The 20566-nt window shown below is 50.9% G+C and overlaps 1 protein-coding gene across 1 annotated transcript in view; it reads right to left on the reverse strand.

Moving 5' to 3' along the window:
• Positions 1-20566, reverse strand: part of PLEKHH1 (pleckstrin homology, MyTH4 and FERM domain containing H1) — a 39677-nt gene that overhangs the window by 4822 nt on the left and 14289 nt on the right. Inside the window, exons 4-23 of the mRNA XM_016223855.2 lie at positions 17903-17986; positions 16317-16398; positions 15455-16215; positions 14252-14330; positions 13521-13612; positions 11893-12043; positions 11616-11758; positions 10484-10594; positions 8871-8957; positions 8363-8524; positions 7343-7423; positions 6845-7027; positions 6371-6479; positions 5602-5714; positions 4798-4974; positions 4341-4438; positions 3739-3916; positions 3041-3196; positions 1813-1913; positions 1089-1230 (exon numbers count right to left, since the gene is read on the reverse strand). Of these exons, the coding sequence (XP_016079341.2) occupies positions 1089-1230; positions 1813-1913; positions 3041-3196; positions 3739-3916; positions 4341-4438; positions 4798-4974; positions 5602-5714; positions 6371-6479; positions 6845-7027; positions 7343-7423; positions 8363-8524; positions 8871-8957; positions 10484-10594; positions 11616-11758; positions 11893-12043; positions 13521-13612; positions 14252-14330; positions 15455-16215; positions 16317-16398; positions 17903-17986 (3090 nt within the window). The remainder of the gene's footprint in view (positions 1-1088; positions 1231-1812; positions 1914-3040; positions 3197-3738; positions 3917-4340; positions 4439-4797; positions 4975-5601; positions 5715-6370; positions 6480-6844; positions 7028-7342; positions 7424-8362; positions 8525-8870; positions 8958-10483; positions 10595-11615; positions 11759-11892; positions 12044-13520; positions 13613-14251; positions 14331-15454; positions 16216-16316; positions 16399-17902; positions 17987-20566) is intronic.

Consider the following 20566-nt stretch of genomic DNA (forward strand, 5'->3'; position numbering starts at 1 on the left):
CAGGACTGAAGATGCTACAGATCCTAGAGTACAGCAGGTCCTCGAATAACATAACATTGATGAGATGTTTCACTTGAAGTCGCAGAACCAGTGACGATGTTAAGTGAGGACTGACTTACTGTATAGCAGAGTTCCAACTATGGCCTTTGGAGTAGGACACGTGGCTCAAAGCCCAGATCTGCTACTTCCCAGCTTTGTGACCCTGGTCTAGTTACTTAGACTCTCTGAGCTTCAATATCCTCACCTATTATGTGGGGATAAAAACTAAAGGTGACAATACATATAAAATATTTGGCACAGGGCCCTCTAGAGAGTATTCAATAAATGTTTATTATTTGAAAGAGGAGCTAATATTATTTCTCCAAGGGAACCATACAGATATCCCAGATACATCTGGCAAGTTGGCCGCCTAAAGGTGACAGGGAGGAGAGTTGAAGTCTGAATGTGTGTTCCTTTCCCTAACTCTACTTAAAATGATTGACTTAAAATTTGTAAGTACAAATTTTATCACTTACATTATGTGATATGAATTATTTAAGAATCATATTTAGGCCCTGGTCGGTATGGCTCAGTTGGCTGCAGTGTCATCCCACACTGAAAGGTTGTGGGTTTGATCCCCAGTCGGGGAGTATACAGAAAGGCAATCAATCGGTGTTTTTCTCTCTCTCCCCACCTTTCCCTCTCTCTAAAATCAATAGTTGAATCCTTGGGTAAGGATTTTTTTAAAATTATATTTAGTATAACAACCCTGTAGAAGCAGGTATGGAGGTATTTTTGTTTTCAGTCTACGAAAATGGAAACTAAAGCATAGACACGGCAAGTGAGACCAAGATCTCACAGCAGGAAGTGGCTAGAACTCAAACCCAGGCCTCCGGATTCCACACCCAGAGTTCTGCACGCAGCCTGTACCTGCAAAGAGGAGCTTTGCCGGATAAAGAGTCACCTTCTTCCACAGCCAGGGATAGCAAAGCCAGCCTCTCCTCTGGCCCCACAGATCTGCAGAATCTCCTTTCAGACTGTGTGGTGCATTCCACCTGTGAGTCCAAAGATGGTATCCTGACCCTCCTGATTCCTAAGCAGAACCTTACCTGGGCCATCAGGGCAGCCATCTCCAGAGCCAGTTCCTTGTTGACAGGAAACCTCCCTGCCACGATCTCTCCGCTGGTCTGGAAGGCGAGAAGCAGGCGCTCACGCTCTGTCTCCCCTTTGACCTGACTCCGGAAGTACAGCCTGCAGGGAAGAGGGTGAGAAGCCAGGTCAGCTGGGGTCCCAAAAGGATGAGATCATCTTGGCATCCGTTTATCTTGATTTCCAAAGAAAGAGATGACTCTTTTTATACCTTTTGTGAGCCTATTTTCTATTGCCTCCAAAAAATTTAAGTAAGCATGACACGGAGCTGATTCAGGGCTATCAGATCTCATAGCAACAGTAGCATGTGCTTAATTCTGGGTACACTATTAGACTTACGGGATTTGGTGAAGGGAATCTGATACCAGAAATTACAGCTTATCAGGGAACTGGATGAGTTAAGAAGCCAAGAGACTACTAGAAATTATTTGCCTGGAGACTAATCTGGGATGGAATTTTCTTACTCAAATTGGTAAAAAGTCAGAATGTCTACTTCTGGAATTGGTATAGGTGCAATTTATTTTCAGCCTTAAATATCTAGTGCTCATAAAAAATTTCAGTCTTCTAAGGGGCCTGGCTCCCCAGTAATGAGCACCATGGGGTGTTGTATCTGTGGACCATCCTGCCTGAGCACCCCAGGGGCAGCCCTCATGCTCGGCCCCACCCCTGGGCAGTGCTCAGGACCTGTTCTTGTACATCAGCTTCACGACACGAGTGCCACCCTCAGACTTCCTGGAGTGCAGTTCCTTCAGGGCTTGCTCCCATTTGGAGATGGCATCGCAGATCTTGAAGAGGCAAAAGAGGAAAGTTAGGAAAGCACCTGATGGGGGGAACGAGGTCCAGGCAGGCTGGACTCAGCAGAGCAGCAGGGCAGAGTTGAATGACTGTCCACCACGAGGAGGTCCTGTGGGGCCTCGTGCTCCTATTCCCAGGACCCCAGGTGCCTGTGCTTCCTCATAGACAAAGAGGTTCAGCCTGGGCATGGCGTGAGCAGCAAAGCAAAATTAAAGCTCCCTCGAGGCAAGGCAGGTCTCAGTCAAAAACCATGGCCTCATATCACTGGCTGCAATTCCATTCCACTGACAGCCATTCTCCTCGTCAGCAAATATACCCAGAGGCCTACTGTGTAACAAAGCCTTACAGACGCCCTGACACTTATGAAGAAGGTACGTGTGTCATAGTGTTTCTAGGCAATGGTAAAGGACAGTAGGAGACTCTGTCCTGCTGCCATAAAGAAACCAGACATGGACCCAAAACTCACACTCATCAAGTGCTACAGCACATTCCCGCAAACACTTAACCTGTGCCATGGCTCTACTCTCAGACCACAATACAAGATAGGTCCTCAGACCCATTCAAAGGCCTTTAATACAGAAGCACCATAAGGATCTACCTCCTAAAAATGTGGCTGAGCCTGTAGGCACAGCATAGGTCCTGGCAGACAGTGAGAGAGTGAAGTGCCAGTGTACGACACAGCGTCCAGTGGGTCTAGGCATACAGCTGCCCACCTGTGTGTGTGCGTGTGCATGTGCATGTGCATGCAGGTGTACATGTGTGTGCGCGCGTGCGAGCACGTAACCAGTAGGCTCAGTTGGGGCTGCTGCTGAGAAGTGCCCCCCTGTCCTTCCTACACCAGCTGAAAAGCAGCTTCCCCCTTGGATGCTGCATAGCCACCCAAGGGAAAGAGGGACATAGAGCTCTTCTCTCCAGAGACAAAGGCACAAACAACTTTTCTCTGCCCACATGGGTACATTTTAGGATGGCACAGAAAGCAGGCAAGCACCTTGGACTCAGCACCAAACAGGCTGTGACAGTTAGACACCCATGAGCGAGGCTTTTCCCCACCACCAAAACTCCAGAGCCAGGAGGTGGCACAGGAGGAGCTCAGTGGGTTCAGTGGGGAGGCTGTCACCTTGACACTCCCCTGCAGGCAGTGTTCCAGGTTCCTGCCAGAAGGATCGTCTGTGAAGAGGGCAAAGCCAGAGTGGGACGACTTTCTCATGCCTGTCTCCTGGTTCAGCCGCTGGAGGAACTCGTCCACAGTGGAGGAGCCGTCAAAACCAACCACCTGCAGGGAATATGTATCAGCCCGAAGGGGGCTTCCTGAGGAAGGTCCACTAGGGCTCGTGGAGGGGTCTGCATCCAGAGGTGGAAAAGCTTGGCTAAAAGGAGCAAGGGCTAATGCAAGAGCCAAGAAACATTCCACTCTGTATTCATATGCTGAGGGTGTGTGCCTAAGGAGTGAGCCTGCCCACTGGAAACCAGTATGGGACACAAGCTCTCTTTTCCCTTTACTGTCACTTTTTTGGAGGCCCTTTCCTGCAACTTCCTTGGTCAGTGTCTCAGCTTCCCTGTTCATGCAATGGGTTCAAAAAGTCTACTTCCAGGACGTCAAACAGTGGAACGCTCTTGTGATTCAAACTCCTCTCCCCTGCCACACTGGCACTAACCACCCCTCCCACCCCTGAGTCCCAGGCCCATCCTTTTGCTAGTTTGCCTATTAAGAATCTGCCAATCCTAAGGAGGCTTAGCACCCACCTGGCCCTAAGGTACTCCTCCCAGGACAAGGATATAAGGAGACTCAGGACAGGGCATATACCTGCCCCCTACCTGGTAGGTCCCGTTGGCAAAGTGCACGGGGATGCTGAAGGGCAAGGAGTGGTGGAAGGGGTTGCGCAGCAAGATGGACACCACTTCCATGCGTGATGGCCTGGCCTCCCGCTCCCCAGTCTGCAGGGTCCGCTCCACTGCCCGCTGGCAGTAGGTGGCATACTGGCCAGTTTCATTGCTGAAAAGACAGGTGAAGGAAGAAGGGAATATTAGGGACTCCATTCCTCCCTGCCATCCTCATACCCTGGTTCCCAACCCAGACCTGGCCAGGACCACACTGGCCGCTGGGGCAGGCTGTGGAAAAATCCCTGAAGACTGGCCTGGGTGTCAATTTGCCATCAGGGCTATATGATCATGGCAACGGAGAATGAAAATCTGGGGGTAATCTGGAGGCAACATGGGAACTGGTGTGCATAGAAGCCAAGGCCTGCCCAGATCTCCACATGCCCATTTGTGTATACAGCCATGGGTGAAGGCTCCATGATCAATGAACAAACCTCAGAGGGTGGGGTGATGGGATCCATCCTGGTATCCCCTGGGACACTCTCAATTATGCCACAGCCGGGAGTGATAGGGAGGCAGGGGAAATGGTGCTCACTCACCTGGGGTCTGCGTGGCGCTGGAGCTGCTGTTTGATGTACCAGAGGAAGTGGTGTTGAGGCAGGAAGAGTGGGGCGCACAGAGCCAGGAGCTGCCAGCACTGCAGGGCAATAGGCAGCGTGGGGTGAGTGCTGGGTCCACATCCCCCCAGCCTCACAGTCCTGAGCTACAGAGCCTTCAGCACGCTCTCCAAACTGGAGCCCCCACTTTCTCTGGGTATTGGGACGGTCAGCCTGGTCAGGCTTTGACCAGAAAGGCAATCGCACAAGCTGACCGTACACAGACATCACCCAGAAGGAGCACAGGGAGGGCAGCTGTGCTGAGGCAGCTTTGAGCACTGCAGCTGCCCACTGGCTACCAGGCTCAGAGGATACCAGCCTAGTCACCTCCTCTGTCTCCCACCTCCTGGGCAAGCCTGGCCAATGGCTCCTGTCCGCTGTTCACCCTGGGATCTCCTACCTGTGTGAGAGAATACTTCTGAGGCGGGCGGCAGCTGGTCTGCTTCATGAGTTGGCAGTAGATCTCGCTCTGCAGCTCAGGGTGCACCAGGCAGACCTGCAGGGCCCTCTGGGCCAGGGACACGTGGTAGTCCACCGAGGAGGCTTCCACAGGCACGTTGATAAAGAGCTGGCAGGACTGGCAGGGAAATGACAGTGGGCACGGGCAGCCTGACCACCCATGGATCATAGTCCCTGTGACAGTGGGCAGACTGGGCCATCCCCCCAGGGCTTGGGGAGGCGCCAGTTCACCACAGAGAATGTTTCTAAGAGGGAATACTGGTCCTGCTTGGGAGCACCCGTGCTTGCTGAGAAGGCTACCTGGGAGAGAATCTTTCCTTCTTTAAATGTTGCTCTTACATAAGCAAAACACACTCATTTTTAAAAAAGATAGATTATTCAAGATGGGCACAAAGAACATTCTAAAACAGGTCAGAATCTCTCAAGTCCAGAAACAGCATATACCTGCCCTTTCCTGCTGTTCATCAAAGGAGGTGGGGGGCTCAAGGGCGAGTTTTACAGGCGCTTCCCCAGGCTCGGGAATGAAATCCCAGAGCTTCTGGCCTCCCTGCCCTACAGGATATGGTGGGGATCCTGTGGGACTCTTCCCCTTTCTCTACGATTCTCCTGTGGGCCACCCCCTAAGTGCACGTTCTCCTCCCCCTGAGGATCACCATGGTGGGAAGAACTGCGTGGGGTGGAGCCTGGGCACATAGCGAGGGCACCCACCACCAGTTGGTGGGATTGGGCTCTGCTCCCACTTTACCTTGAAGAGCTTGAGGGCCTCGGTCTGCAGGGCCTCGGAGGGCAGGGTGGTGAGGGACGTGTACAGCCCGTCCTTGCTGTAGCACAGCGTGGGGTGCCTCCAGAGGGGGGAGTCTGCCCAAAGCACAGCAGCAGACAGCAGTTACCACTGGCCAGGGAACTCGCCTCCCACCCCATCCCCAAGCTCACAAGAAAGCAGCTACCACTTTGCTCGTGGGGCTGCAGAGGGGCGAGGTGTGGGCATCTGAGGGCAAGCACATGTGTGCAGGGGAGGGCCCCTCCCTGCAGGGTCAGGTCTGGATGGAGAGTGTGTACCAGCCCGAAATAAACAAGCTGTGAAGCTACAGGAAAGGGGGGGGTGTGGTGCGTGCTGTCAGTGCCTCAGGCTCCTAAGAATCAGCAGCAAAATAAAGACCCCAAGGTACCCCAGGCTTAGGTTAGGCTTCATTTATTAACAACTCTAACTATAGATTAACCAGCTACCTCCTCTCCTCAGTCCTCTTTCCGGCCAGTAAAGCTGCAGGTTGAACAAAGTAAAACATTGACCAGGTCGCTGGGAAGCCTGCTTCCCAAACTTCCCCCGAGACAGAGCAGTCACCTTAGCCTCTCACCAGAGACAGGGGCCCTGGAGCTTGGGGCGGGAATGCCCTTCTCTAGCTCAGACGGTTTTAAAACAGCATCAGGGCGCAGCACTGCTTTCTTTGATTCTTGACCAACAACTGCCCAGCCACCACCCTCTAATGCAGCTGTGACGGCCACGCCTGCCTTACCTGGGTCACCCTCATCATCCATCAGTTTGCCAATGAGCTGCTCATAGGCAGTCCCCACCTTGGCGCTGCTGCCACCTGCGGCCACTGTGAGGTGATAAAGCCATGCATCCTGGAAGGGGACATAAAGCCATCTGGTGGGGCTGGGGTGACAGGTGGAGGCAAGAGCTCCTACGGGGCTTCCCTGAAGGGGCCAAGCCCAGGGAGGGTTCAGCTGGTTTAGTTCACACAAGCCAAGGGGAAAGACCTGGGATCAGATGAACACGAACCCAAGTGCCTAAGTTTGTGGTTCTGCCTCAGTGAAGAGATGGTCACTGGGAAAAATTCAATATAAGGAATATTCCTAATCAGGGACTACTAGTTGCCAAAATGTCCAGGAGGGAAATCAACATGAATGTGAGGAAGATCGGGGGAAAGAGAGGAGAGATGAGAACCACAGGTCCAAGGGTGGCCATGTGGGCCCAGCCCCTTCCTTACCTTTTCATGCTTTGTGCCAATGAGAAGGTAGGTGGGGCTGTGCTCTGGGGGCTGGATCACCAGGGTGCAGTGCGAGGAAAGCAACCGCCTGGTTCCTCCAGCCTCATAGTCCTCGTCTGAGTCACAGGATCGATCGACTTCCTCTATGCGTGCATCCTGCACAGGCAGGTGGCCCAGGGGTCGCTGCGGACATAAGCTGTCCATGAATGGGAGAGCTGCAGGGGGCAGGGAGTCTCCTCTCTAGGGACCCTAGGCCTTATGGGGCTGGGAATCATGGACATGAAAGGATGACAGAAGAGGAGGGGAGATGACAGCCCACTGGCTGAGGTTTGCTTGGAAAAATAGACCCCACAGAGTGTCTATGGTCCATGCACTCGAGGGAGCCAGCCAGCTGGCTTTGTACTTGCTGTGGGTCAGGCGGGGTAGAGGGGAAAGTGGAGCCATAGAAATGGGGTTTGGGGGAAGAGAGAACAGGTGCTGTCGGAGACCGGGAAGTACCTTGTCCTCATGGCTCCGATAGTAGTAGAAGGTTCTCCCAACGAGAGCACACCAGACCAGCTTGGAGTGGCCATGCTTTACCTGTGAGACAGAAACGAGTCAGGATGACCAGAACCAGGTGGCCCCAGAAGTAAATCCAGAACTGGCAAAGAGAAGCCACAGGCAGGCAGATGTCAAAGCCCCTGGTCAACTCAAGCCCTTAGTGGAGACGCCGAGACTCCCTAAGGGAACTAGCCCTTTCTCTCAGCAAGGGGCCAAGGTGTGTACCATGGGACACCCCATCCATCCGTGTGCGAGATGCCATTAAAAGATTAACTAGGCCAATTGGATGTCCTGTCCCAGGAATGTGAACACGAGAGGAACTTGCAGTTGGCAGAGGCTAGAGTTGTAAGAACGTCGAGAAGGAGGGAAGGGCCATGGGAAGCGAGTATAAATGGTGCAGGAACAGCGGCTGCACAGAGGAGACTGAATGGGAAGCGGAGGCAGAGAGAGAGAGACTGCAGCACTGAGCTTGCGCCTATAGCCGCTTTAGTTCCTGGAGGCGTTCAGCCTAATTCATGTGCTTCCTTGTTAACTTCCCTCTAACTTGGGGTTAACATGTGCTTCTCTGCTCCTTGCAACAGAAAGAGCCCTGACTAAAACGTCTTTAGGGCAGGCCTGGGATATTACAAGTTTCTGAGTGGCCACACCGACCTGGCAGCTTCCCACTATTCATACTGGTAGGTGCAAAAGGGGGTGGGGGCAACCCCTAATGAGCTCAAAATGGGTACAAGATGTTCCTTTCTTTCCTTTGTCTTGAGAACAGCTGTTGTTCTAACAGCCCTGACCCCTGTTTCCAGGGAATCATTCACCATCACCTGTGTGGTCAGACCTTATTTGAAGCCAACCAGCTAATCCCTGTGAGGAAATCCCTAGAGAGGAGCTGTGGATAACGAAGGGACCCAGTGCCCCTTGGCTCTCCCACTCCTGGCTCCCCTGATCTCAGGAGGCCACATTTCTCCCCACCAGCCACAGCCCTACCTTGGTGAGCCAGCCCTTCACGGTGGGCTTGGTGCCACCCTGAGGCAGGGCTGCCGGCCCAATGGCCTGGACCTTGAGCAGCCTCTGCAGCACTCGGATCCACTCCTCCAGCAGGCAGGGCGAGTCTGCCGTCAGGTAATAGGTTTTCTTCTCAGAGATGAGCTGTGCAGGAGGGAGGGTTTGGGGTAGGGCCAGGAGACACGAGGACAGAAAAACAGAAACCTGGCTCTGAGGTGGCACAAATCCCTGAGCCTGCTGGGCCTTCCTTCTTCCCCCCTGCTTCTCCCCGCTTCTTTTCCTCATCTTGCTGTCCCTGTCTCTCCTACCTTCACTCTCTCTCACATTCTGTGTTCTCTTCGTTCCTCACACGCACAAGTCAGGATCCCATCCAAACGTCGAGGTCATGTCTTTCACCTGTGCCCGTTTTCCCCCCGTCTGTCTCCATCACAGCCGTATCCAAACCCAGCACCTCTCTGTCTAAAATTCTAGCTGCTAGGACCATGCTCACCTGGAATGTCTGTGCACCCTCCCCTCGAACAATTTGGCAATGGGAGTTCAGTTCCACTTGACCTTGAGGTTTCCGGATGATATCGCTCTGTAAAGGAAGGAATGATCTTACTCCAGGTCACAGGCAAAGGAGAAAGTGAGTCCCAAGCTTTCCTGGGCTCTGCATCCTGGTTCTAGCTAAATGGAGCAATGAGGAGACAGGGGTCTTTCTGATTCAGGCTTCAAAAAGTATAGACTGAGCCTTGATTTTTTTTTTTTTAATTTAAAAATATATATATTTTAAAATTAATATTCCTTTTTTTTTAAAAAAAAAATGTTTTTATTGATTTCAGAGAGAGGAAGGAAGGCGAGAGAAACATCAATGATGAGAGTCATTGATTGGCTGCCTCCTGCACGCCCCCTGCTGGGGATCGAGGCCACAACTCGGTCAAGTGCCCTGACAGGGAACTGAACTGCAATCTCCTGGATCATAGGCCGATGCTCAACCACTGAGCCACTCCAGCTGGACTTAAAAAATGTTTTAAATTACAGTTTATAGTCAATATTATTTTATATTAGTTTCAGGTGTACAGCATAGTGGTTAGACAATCATATACTTCACCAAGTGTTTCAGTACCCAACTGGAACCATATATAGTTATTACAATATTACTATGTTCCCCATGCTGTACTTTGCATCCCTGTAACTATTTTATAACTACCAATCTGTACTTCTTAATCTCTACCTTTTCACCCGGCCCTCTAACTCCCCTTTTCTCTGGCAGCTCTCAGTCTGTTTTCTGCATCTTTAAGTCTGTTTCTATTTTGTTTGTTCATTTCTATTGTTCTTTAGATTCCACAATTAAGGGAAATCATGTGGTATTTGCCTTTTATCTCACTTAGCCTAATACCCTTTAGGTCCATCCCTGCTGTTTTGCAAATGGTAAGATTTCATGTTTTTTAGATTAAGCTTTAAAATTGGGTCAGAAGCCACTGAGTTACTACTAAGCTATAAAGCCCCTAATTTTTTTCTGCTACATCCTTTACATCAAGTGTGGCAAATAAGAGGCATATATATCACCATTTCCATTTCCAGTGCCACTGCAGACATCACTAATTGATCAGAACATGCCTGCCTACTGAGTGATCCAGGCCCAGAATTCTTAACAAGGTGTTCGAGACTGCCACTACCAATGAGATTTGCACAAAAGACAAGGCCTCTTTGCCCTCCTCAAAACATTAACATTGGTTACTGACCAGGGAGAGCCCGTCAAAGCAGGTTCCCACATCCAGTGCTCCCTAATTCCAAACAGTGTTAGGAAGGACAGGAGGAGACATTGGGCTCGCCAGTTAGAACAGTTCTTTTACAGAACCAGGTGAAAGAAGAACTTGGCTTCTAAAGGAAGAAGTGTCCAAGCCAACTTGGCCAGAACTGCCTGATCCTGCTCAGTGCCCCATCTCACTGTGAGAGTCAATCACCAGCCTCATGGTCTGTGTGTGGCTCAAAGCCTCTCCCCACCTGCCAGACCTCTGCCCTCTGCCCATGGGCCATGATGGCCCTCTTCCAGCTGCCTCACACATCCTGGGGATGGGGTGGGGTCCTTTAGATGACAGTCCTGGGGGAGGAAGGTCTCACCGGGGACTTGTAGTACAGAATCTGTCCCTGTCTCAGGACAAACCAGCGCCTCTTCCATGTCTTCACCCGGCTCCCCATTTTCAGCAGGTAGCCTGACTTCTCCAGTGACTCCTGCAGGAGTGGAAGGGTTCACAGGAGAAGGGTGAACGGAGAGGCAGAATCACTGAGGTTGTGGACGTCACACAGGCCAATGTGGCCCAGTTGAGTCACTGCTTTGTCATCAGTTAGAAAAAAACCTGAGTACCTACTGTGTGTATTTTCAGAGCACTGAATCCTGCTAAGGGTTTAGGGAGGACTACATAAAGCATGGGTGGCCCTGCTGTGGGAGGGTCCTACTGGCTGGGGAACACACCTGCCCATGGGCAGGTGGCAGATCAGGGGCTGCAGGAGGGAGTCTGGTCAGGGTGGGAGGGGCTTCAGGAAAGGGCTGAGCTGGCCGTTGAGGTCAGCCTTTCCCTTGAAGCTGAGCCAGGAGGCAGAAGGCCACTCAGGCAGCAGGGAAGGGAGAGGTCTGGGAAAGAGTGGGCACATCAGCCAGGCTGGGGTGGAGGGTTGGGGGTGGGAGGAGATACAGACAGGGCAGCTTGGTTGTGTGGACAAGGGCTGGGGAATGAGATCTGGTTTTACTGCTGGCTCCGGCGTGTAACAGCACATCTCTGAGCCTCATGCTTCTCATCCACAGAATGGGGCAATAATCCTGAGAGGACTGTGCGGACAACTGAGACAGGACATGAAAAGCATGGAGCACGGTGCCTGGTACACTGTAAGCTCAATAAATGTTAGCTCTCAGGGTTCCAGGGTCAGCGTGGAGCTAAAACGAGGTACTACGTGCAAACCCCTGGGGCTTGATGGGCCACAGTGTGCTTTCCAACTTGCCATTCCTGGTTGGATGAGGCTCCCTCTCCTTTCTCATGGGGTCTGTGTGTGCCTGACTCCACAACTGCACCCCTCTAGACCATTCCCCATGGCCTCCCATCAGTGGCAGACCCCTAGCCCCCTCCCTCCCCTCCTCCATCCGAGGGACTCCCCCCTCCTCTTACTGCTGCCGCCCATGTCTTATGCTGAGGGCTCCAGCAGGCAGCTCCCACCCTTCCCCGCCTCAGCCCCATGGGGGGGCCACCCTCCAGCTCACCCCACCCAGGTTCAGCCCATCAGTGGAGTAGGACAAGGTGCGCTGTAGTTTGTGTTCAGGCTCTGAGTAGTCACTGTCCAGGGAGCAGGCATCTGGGGGGATGGCGTAGTCGCCCTCCGAGCTCAGAGAGGACATGGAGACACCTGGCCAAGGGGGATGATTCGAGGTCTGTGTCCCATGCCTCCCCTAGCTCCTCACCCACCAGGGACCCACTGCCCATGGGAAGAGGTGGGGGCCTCTTATTGCCCTGCACCCCTCCTACTCCCCTGCTCCATACCTCTCTTGATAGCCCGGGGGCTGCCTAGTCCACTGGTCTTCCTGACCTCCGAGCAGGGGACTGAAGTTCGGAAACTTGCCAGAGAGCTGCAGTCGTCGTCGGACCCAGAGGATTCATCCACAAAGGGCACGGTGCTGATCTGTGTGGCTCTCTGCAAGACAGGCCCCGTTCCCACTGCAGCTCGGGCTGCAAAACAAGCCCCATCCCACCTGCTCTGCACTCGAGCTCCAGGTGCTCAGGGTGTGGCCAACACAGCCTGTCCGGGGCACATGGGTGCCCTCACCCAGCCAGGCCACCCAATAGACAACTGTCCCTTCCTGACCTTCCTTACTCCTGTGCCCTCATCTCCAAGCTTCTCCTTGGGCTGACAGTGTGGGAGGCACACCATCTTCTGTGGCACCTACAAGAGCCACCCCATCCCAGCTGAACACGGAACCACTGTGACCCCTACTCCCTGCCACTAGGGGGCCAGAAAGCCACGCCACGGCCCAAGTGTGAAACAGGAGCTTTAAAAATGTGTGGGATCAGGAAACGGGAGATCATCTCCATGGACAGACATTTTAAAAGACTGATTATCTCAGTGCTGGTGAAACTGTGGAGAAAAGGGTACTCTGTGGAGTAAAGTTTTTTTAGAAGATGAGCTGACACTACCTGTCAGAGTTTAAAACATGCATATCATCTGCCCATGAAATCTACACCTAGAACTCTGTCCTGCAGAAATATGCATATCCAAGTGCACAGAGATACATCTGCACAATGGTGTCCATCACACCACTTATTTCAGAGAAAAAGAGAGGTGACATAAATTGTCAATCAGTGGAGGGCGGGTTAAGGTAGACATAGGCGTGTGACTGAGGGGTACTGGACAGCCCTAGACGGGGAGGTACGGCAGAAAGGCCTGGCACACGGATGGGGGAACCAGCAAGGGACACGTAGAATGAAACGTGCAATGTGCTCCCCTCTGTGTGTGTGCACGTGTGCACCCACGCGAGAGGCAGCAACAGAGACAGTGAGAATATGTGAACCCACTTGGAAACGCGGCAGAGGGCCTTACGGAACAAACACGGGGCCATGAATGATGGCTGCCTCTGGGTTAGGGATTAGGGAAAAGCAATATGAGAGGAAACTCCACATTTGGCTTTTTATCCTTTTATAAAAAGTCTTACAAAGTACAATGGTTATGTTTTAAAAAAATAATAATAAAAGGAGACAAAAAAGGTATATAAAAACATGTTGCACTTGTATCGGATTTTTGTGTTGGGGATGTTATGGAGTAATATATGGGACTATACATTTGAAGACATAAAAAATTCTAAAAGGAGCCCCACTGCCCTCTGGGACACACACATGCAACAAGATGCGGGGGACAGGTGGAGCAGACACAGGTTTAACCTTTAACTTTTTACTTTGCCCACAATCACGTTGATTCAAATTTATGTAATGTAGAATTTTTCTACTAAAAGTCTGATAAAGATAAACAATAAAAATAACATGACAATGACTCTGAGCTCCCTGCCCAGAGTTACGTCTGTGCAGAGCCTGACCCTGGCGCCCTTGTATCCAGCCACTAACTAGACAATGGGCCTCTCTGGAGGGGGACACCCCATCCTTGGAGAGCAACTTCTTACCCCCTTCAGGACTGTGTAGACCGGCACTGTGCCGTTCTTGTAGACAAGGCCAGAGAAAGGTCCTGGGGACGAAAGGGAGGGAGGCCTTGAACCTGGAGGGGCAGAGAAGAGGGATGAGATAAGCTCAAGTGCCACGGCCCAGGAAGGAGTGTGGGGGCAGCAGAGACCAGGAGAGAGTAAGGAGGAAGCCGCAGACAGTGTTCCTGGAAACAGCACTCCCAGCAGCGACAGACTGGGTGGCAGATCTCAGGATGGGAGCCAAGGCCGCCTTCAGTCCCACACTTGCCAAACTCAGTTACCAATCATGCTCTACGTGGCTCTCACACTACTGGGGGGATTCTGTGGCTGCCCCGTGACTTAGTGGCGGGGATGGGCCTCCTTCAGGGGCACATCTAAATCAAGGTACTGGGGCTCCTGCCACCCAAAGCCCTTTACTGCAGAGGGGAAGCCAGTGCCAGTAGCAGGCTGGGGTGAGAGACCCCTCCTCTAAAGTCCCTTCCAGCTCTGTCACTGGCTACAACCCCAGGCCCATTCCCATCCAGCAGGTAATGAGCTGAACTTGAACTCCCTTTTCCCTTCAAGGTAGCCCTGGCTGTGTGATTTCACCTGAGCCTCACAGGTTTAGGGAGGGAACGGGGTGCCAGGTGACCCTAGCCCTGGGTGTTACCCAGAATCCTCTCTCCCCCCACACGTCCACCCTGCCCACTACGGGCACCCCACTTGGGACTCACCACGGCAGGTGGCATTACTTCTCAGAGGTACGTCGGAGAGACGCATGCCTGACGTGGCCACAGCATAGATCCGGCTCTCCTGGAATGAGAGGTCCCGGGAGGGTCAGAGCCCGGGGCTGCACCCACCTCAGCCCCTCCTGGGTGTGGGAAAAAAGCACAGCTTTGGAGGCAGCCAGACTTGCGCCCACAGCCGGGTTCAGCCCGCTGGCGGGGGAAATCGGGGGAGTTACATCATTTCTGGGCCTCAGCTCTGAAATGGGGGTAACACTATTCCCCTTTCAGGCTGCTGTGAGAACCCAATGACATTATTAATGTAAATATCTTAACACCTGGACTATAATCAGTGCCCAACAGATAATCAGCTCTCTAACCCCCACCCTTCCCTTGGGGCAAGCAAGTTCCAGGGGAAAGGAGTCAGCAACCTGTGTCTTTGAATCTGACCATTTTACAGCTCTCAGGTCCCAGGCTCTCACCCCTAGAAGTGGGGTGTTGACCGTGAGGAAGTCAGAGCTCCATGGTGAGGGCATGACCTTTTGTAAGCCAGCTGTTTGGAAGCTGGGACATTTTCTCCACAGTAGTAACGTTATATCACAGCTAGGCTTCAGTCCAACCTACAAAGCCTATGTAGCTCAACCAGGACCAAGAACCCCACCGTACTAGACCCTTAGATGGGGAATGCCTGCCCTCAACTCTTGCCTCACCCCTGGATGTCCCTGGGTCCCAAGTAGGCTCACAAGCCTGGGGAGCTTTTCTAAGGATTTTGATAGCTCTGGAGCAACCCACAGGCTCCGCCTTTGCTTATGCATATCTCTTTTCTCCACTCAAGATAAAGAAACAACAAAGGCCCCCTTAAGTGACTGGTGAGTCATAAAGACCAGAGAGGGTCAGGGCTCAGGGGGCAGGGCAGTAGGGGCTGAGGCACCTGGGGGAGAGAGGGAAGGGCTGGGATGGGATCCTGAGATGAGGGCCTGGGAGGCAAGGTAAGAGACGTGGTGCAGTGAGGGTGGCCCAGGAGGGGCACTGGAGAGGGGCAGATAAATTGGGACCAAGTAGTAAAATTAGAAATAAAAAATATTTGTATTCCCAGTAGTGGTGGAAAAGGCCTCACACTTCAGAGGAGAATGAAAGTGAAGCTTGAGGAGCTGAGGTTCACTGTGAACACTGGTCACCTCGTCAGCTCTGCCCAGCGCCCGGGGGCCTTACCCAGGATGGAAACCGGTGCAAGGGGGGTGTGGGTGGTTTGCTTCCCAAGTCCACTTCCTCCAGCTCAGCTCCCGACGCCTTCGGGCTCTCTCCTTGCTCCTCTCTCCCGCCTGGGGGCTGCTCCTCCATCTCCATCTTCTCCGGTTCCTCCCGGAGCTCAGCTAGGGCCGCCACCTCCGGAAGGCCGGAGCCGGGGAGGGCTGCGAGGGTCCCAATCTCAATGCTCGCCGCGTGGCTGAAGTGCGCAGGGCGCGCCTGGGGCTGGCTGTGGTGCCGCTTAGCCAGCTGGCCGCTGTCATGGGGGGTGCTGGGAGCTCGCGCCTTCGGGAGGGTGAGGCTGCAGCCTGGGCCATCTTCCCTGGCCGAGGCCTTTGTTCCAGGGAGCAACCCTCCCTGACCAGTGGCCAGGCCCTCAACCCAGGAAGACAAGCCAAGTCTGGAGGTGCGAGTCTTCACGCACAGCTGGCCAGAAGAGCCTTCTCTTCTCAGACGAGGTGGAAGGGTCTTGGCCTCTGATATTCCCCCAGGACAGACCATGATGGAACTGAGCTCCCCCGGGGAGCTTCCCCCTGTAGGGACAGAGTCCTTGCTCTGCAGAGAAACTGGAGAAGGTGCAGGCAGAGCCGCCTTCATAGCATCCTGGGCCTGAGGACCACTGTCCTGCCTCATCAGCTGGGTTCCTGGCCCTGAAGGGACAGAATCCTTCTCTGGGGTTCCCTGGGGAGCTACCAGAAGCTTCTCTGAAGATACCATCTGAAGAGCTATGGTTGGGGCAAAAACAGGCATATTGAGAGCTATCTTAATTCAGTCCCATAATCCAACACACACATACACACACACACACACACACACACACGCTTACCTTCTAGAGCATCTTGAAGGGCTTCCACCTGCTCCACCAGGCGCTGATTACAGCTTTTCAGGTGCTGATTCTCCATCTCAAGCTAGGCACAAGGAAAAAAGGAGGATTTAGAATACTTAGCTTACAGGTTTAGACATATAATTCAAAATAAGCTTAAAATCCTTTTTAAAGATCAAATCTTCAAAAAAGAACAGGGCTGCCCCTGAGCTCCTCCCTCACTCTGTGCTAACCAGTCTTGTTTAGGATAGAATTTCATTTGGCAATCCCTGCCCTTTCCTTTCTAGTTTCATTTTTAAGCTTTTAAAATTGTGAAATACACATACACAGAAAACTGCATACCACGTCGATGAACAGCCTAACAAATGATGCTGAAATGAACACTCATGTGACCACCATTCAGGTTAAGAAATTTGCCAGAACTCCCAACAACCCAGGACTTGCCCATTTCCAACCACACATCCTTCCCTCCCTCCCCAGAGGCAACCATTCTTTTAGGTTTAGGAGACAAGAGACTCACTTCCTTGCTTTCTGGGTTTTACCATCAAAGTATGAATCCTTACACACATTGTGCCCATTTTTGAACTTAGTATAAATGGAATCATACAGCATGTACTTCTGTGTCTAGCTTCTTTTGAACAACTTCATATCCATGAAATCCATCCTCATGGTTGCTGCATTTTTTTAAATGAAATCCAACACACCTTTCAGCAAGAGGTCAGGGCTGTGCACTATGGAGGCATCAGCTCTGTCCTCAAGAAGTCATAGTCCAGCAGGTGACCTGAGATGCAGGTATACAGAAGGGGACAAGAGGCAAAATAAGCTGATACCCCTACAGGTGTGAGTCACATGTGTCAGGACAGAGGGGAAAAAATGAGTGTTCATTGTTTTCCAAACTTCAATTCCTTCTCCTTGTGTTTAGAAAGAGGTTTTTTGTTTTGTTTTGTTTTAGTTTCTTGGGTGGTTTTCTTTGCTAGTAGCCCTGTAGCTCTAGTCCTGAGTTTCCTAAACAAAGCTGTAGCAAGTGATGAACTAGGAAAATGATGGAGTTTTGTGGACAGCGGAATGAGGCTGTCAGGGGCGGGGGTGGGGGGGAGTGGAGTCAGTGTTTAATGGGTGCTGAGCTTCTATTTAGGATGATGACACCTTTTGGAAACAGACTGTGGTGATGGTTGGGAAAGTACTTAATGCCACTAAATTGTACACTTAAACACCAGCTACAACGGTACATTGTATGTATATTTTTAAAAACGTTAAAAGGAATGGAGACGACAGAGAAGAAGGTGGAGTGGACGGTAAGGGCTGTGTGTGCTCCTCAGCGGGAACTGATGCGACCCCTGAGAAGTGAGACTCATTCCGTTTCCCCAAACTTAAATACGGGAGCCCTGGGAACCCAACCATGGCAGAGGAAGGGAAAGCGAAGCGAATGGTCTCAGCGTTTACGCTGAATGAAGGCAGATGGTTAGCAAAATGAAGGTCGGTTAAGGCCCCTCAAACAGAAGGAGGCAGGGAGAGGTGCGGGGGGCGGGGGGGGGGGGCAACCCCATGTTCATGTCCATTCAGGCTCCAGGGAAAAGCGTGTGACTCACCTCTGCTAACTTTAGTGTCACCCATTCCTTGATCTTTGCAGCTTTTTCTTGAACAATTTTTGCTTCCTCAGCTCTCATCTGCTTCTACAAGAAAGAGAGGGCCTTTAGTTCATTACAACAGTTACTATTTTAGTGGGTAATTGGAGGCGGGAAGCCCCGAGAAGAAATAATCAGGCGACTGGATGGGGTGGCCTGATAGAAAAAAATAAAGTCACGTATGAATATTTTTAATATTTTTAAAGTGGGAAAGGCCTCCCTAAGCATAAGAGAACTCTCAAAAAGTCATGAAGGAAAAGATTAATGAATCTATATCCTCACTATAAATTACTATCTGACAAGAAAAGAATCCCTTAAACAAAATCAAAAGACCAACTGGAGGATGATTTGCGACACACATAACACACATACAAAGGTCTAATTTGAAATAAACCACCCAAAGGATGTGAACTATATCCTTTACTGTACAAAGGATGTAAATAGGAAGTCAACAGAAAAAGGAGGGAAAGAAACCCATGAAAAGCTGCTCATCCTCAATCATAATTTTAAGAAATTTGATAAAAATGAGACATCATTTTCCTCTATCAGACAACACAATTCAGATGTTTGATATTGTCCCAATTTGTCAAGAATGTTGGAAAACAACTCCTCTGACACAAATGAGCAAAGCCTTTTGGGGAAGTGATTTGGGAATATGTAACATCTGTCAACATTGTATTTTTATTTATTTTTTTTGTTAATCCTCACCAGAGGGTATTTTTTCCCATTGTTTTTTTGTTTTTTGTTTTTTTAAGAGAGAGAGAGAGGAAGGGAAGGAGGGAGGGGGGGGAAAGAGAGAGAAACATCAATGTGAGAGAGATGCATCGATTGGTTGCTTCCTGCATGCACACCAACCAGGGCCGGGGATCGAACCTGCAACCCAGGTACATGCCCTTGACCAGCAATCAAGCCTGCAACCCTTAGGTGGGAGGGCTGTCAACATTTTAAATGTACATACCATTAAACTAATAAATCCACTGCTCAGGAATCGTTAGTTATAATTTGATAGCGCAGCAAAAAAAACCAAACACACTGGAAATCAGCTAAACGTCCACAAATAAGGGCAAAATAAACAACATGGAAATGGGATGCTATGCTTTGCTATACAAGAAACGTTCACAATGAACAGTGGTTAACAGTGAGGAATAGAAACGAAGGATTGGGGACAGAGGAAAAATGTTGTCATTTTATACTCTTCTGGGTTTTCTGTGTCTTTTACTATACACATGGATTATCTTTGCAGTTAAAAACAGGAAATAAAGCTAAATTAGCAAATGAGTACAGCAATTCCCTCAAAATAATCGAGAGTACATAGGTGATGGAAAGGAGGTTTGTATCTAAAGCACAGCAGCCTAGGTCAGGAGATGCAGGCTTTGGGGCTTTGAATCTTCCTCTGGGGCTTATCTGCTGTAGGCACCTAACCCTGGGCCTGCATGTCATGTCTAGAATGGGGGTGACACACCTCCCTCCTGGAGCACTGTGAAATGAAGTGACCAGGTCCCAGCACAGTGCTCGAGGCCCAGGTGATCAACCAGTTTTACAATGAGCACAAGTGCCCTGGGATATTCTGGAGTAGTTTAGAGACCAGCAATAACGACTCTGGTTACACTTCTAGGGAAAAACTGCCTCCTAAAAGTAAGATGACAGACATAAGCTCCAAACAAGGCATCTGTGCAAATGATATAGGAATATGAAAATGTCAGAGCTGGAAGGACCTTAAAATCATTTAGGTTAGGGGTTTGCAAACTGGCCCACAGGCCAAATCTAGCCTTCCACCTGTCCCCTCCCCACCTTGCCTATTTTTGGAAATAAAGTATATTGAAATTCTGCCATGACCATTCATTTATATATGGTCAAGGGCTGCTTTCATGCTACAACAGCAGAGTTGAATAGTTAGTTGGAACAGAGACCACATGGGCCACAAAGCCAAACATATTTACTATCTGGCCCTTTGGAAAAAAAGTCCATAGACTGACCCTTGATGTAGAGGCCCAGAGGGGTGAAAGGACTTGCCCTGATCTGGCACAGCTGGGACCAAAACCAGGTCTATTGACTAACAGAACAGCATTCTTTCTAGTCTGATCTTGACCTATTATTACTATAAAATGAATTTTTTTTCTGACCTAAGCTTCAGCAGAAATCATGTTGCCCGCCAATCCCCAGATGCTGCCACTCCTATGAACCACTCAAAAGAGAAGGCATCTCTAAAATCAATGGAAATTTATTATATTTCAGGTGTCAAAATTCTATTTTCCCATGAGTTTTCAGGAACACATCGTACTCTGCAGATGATAAAGCCACATGCACAAAGGAAATGTCAGTGAATGATTATGAATTTGCCCATGATGGCGAGAAGGTACTACCAGGACTAGGTGGGACCTCCATGGGGAGTGTACACGTGGAAAATTGTCATCTGGCCAGTCCAGCCAGAGTGGCTCAGTTGGTTGAGCGTCGTCCTGTGCACCAGAAGGTTGCCGGTTCGATTCCCAGTCAGGGCACATACCTCGGCTGTGGGTTTGATCCCCAGTCAGGGAGTGTAAGGGTGGCAACCGACCCATGTTTCTCACATCAATGTCTCTCTCTCTGTCTCTCTCTCTTTCTCCCTCTGTCTAAGCATGTTCTCAGGTG

The sequence above is a fragment of the Miniopterus natalensis genome, chromosome 1, assembly GCF_054644295.1.
Source record: "Miniopterus natalensis isolate mMinNat1 chromosome 1, mMinNat1.hap1, whole genome shotgun sequence".
Taxonomy (NCBI): domain Eukaryota; kingdom Metazoa; phylum Chordata; class Mammalia; order Chiroptera; family Miniopteridae; genus Miniopterus; species Miniopterus natalensis.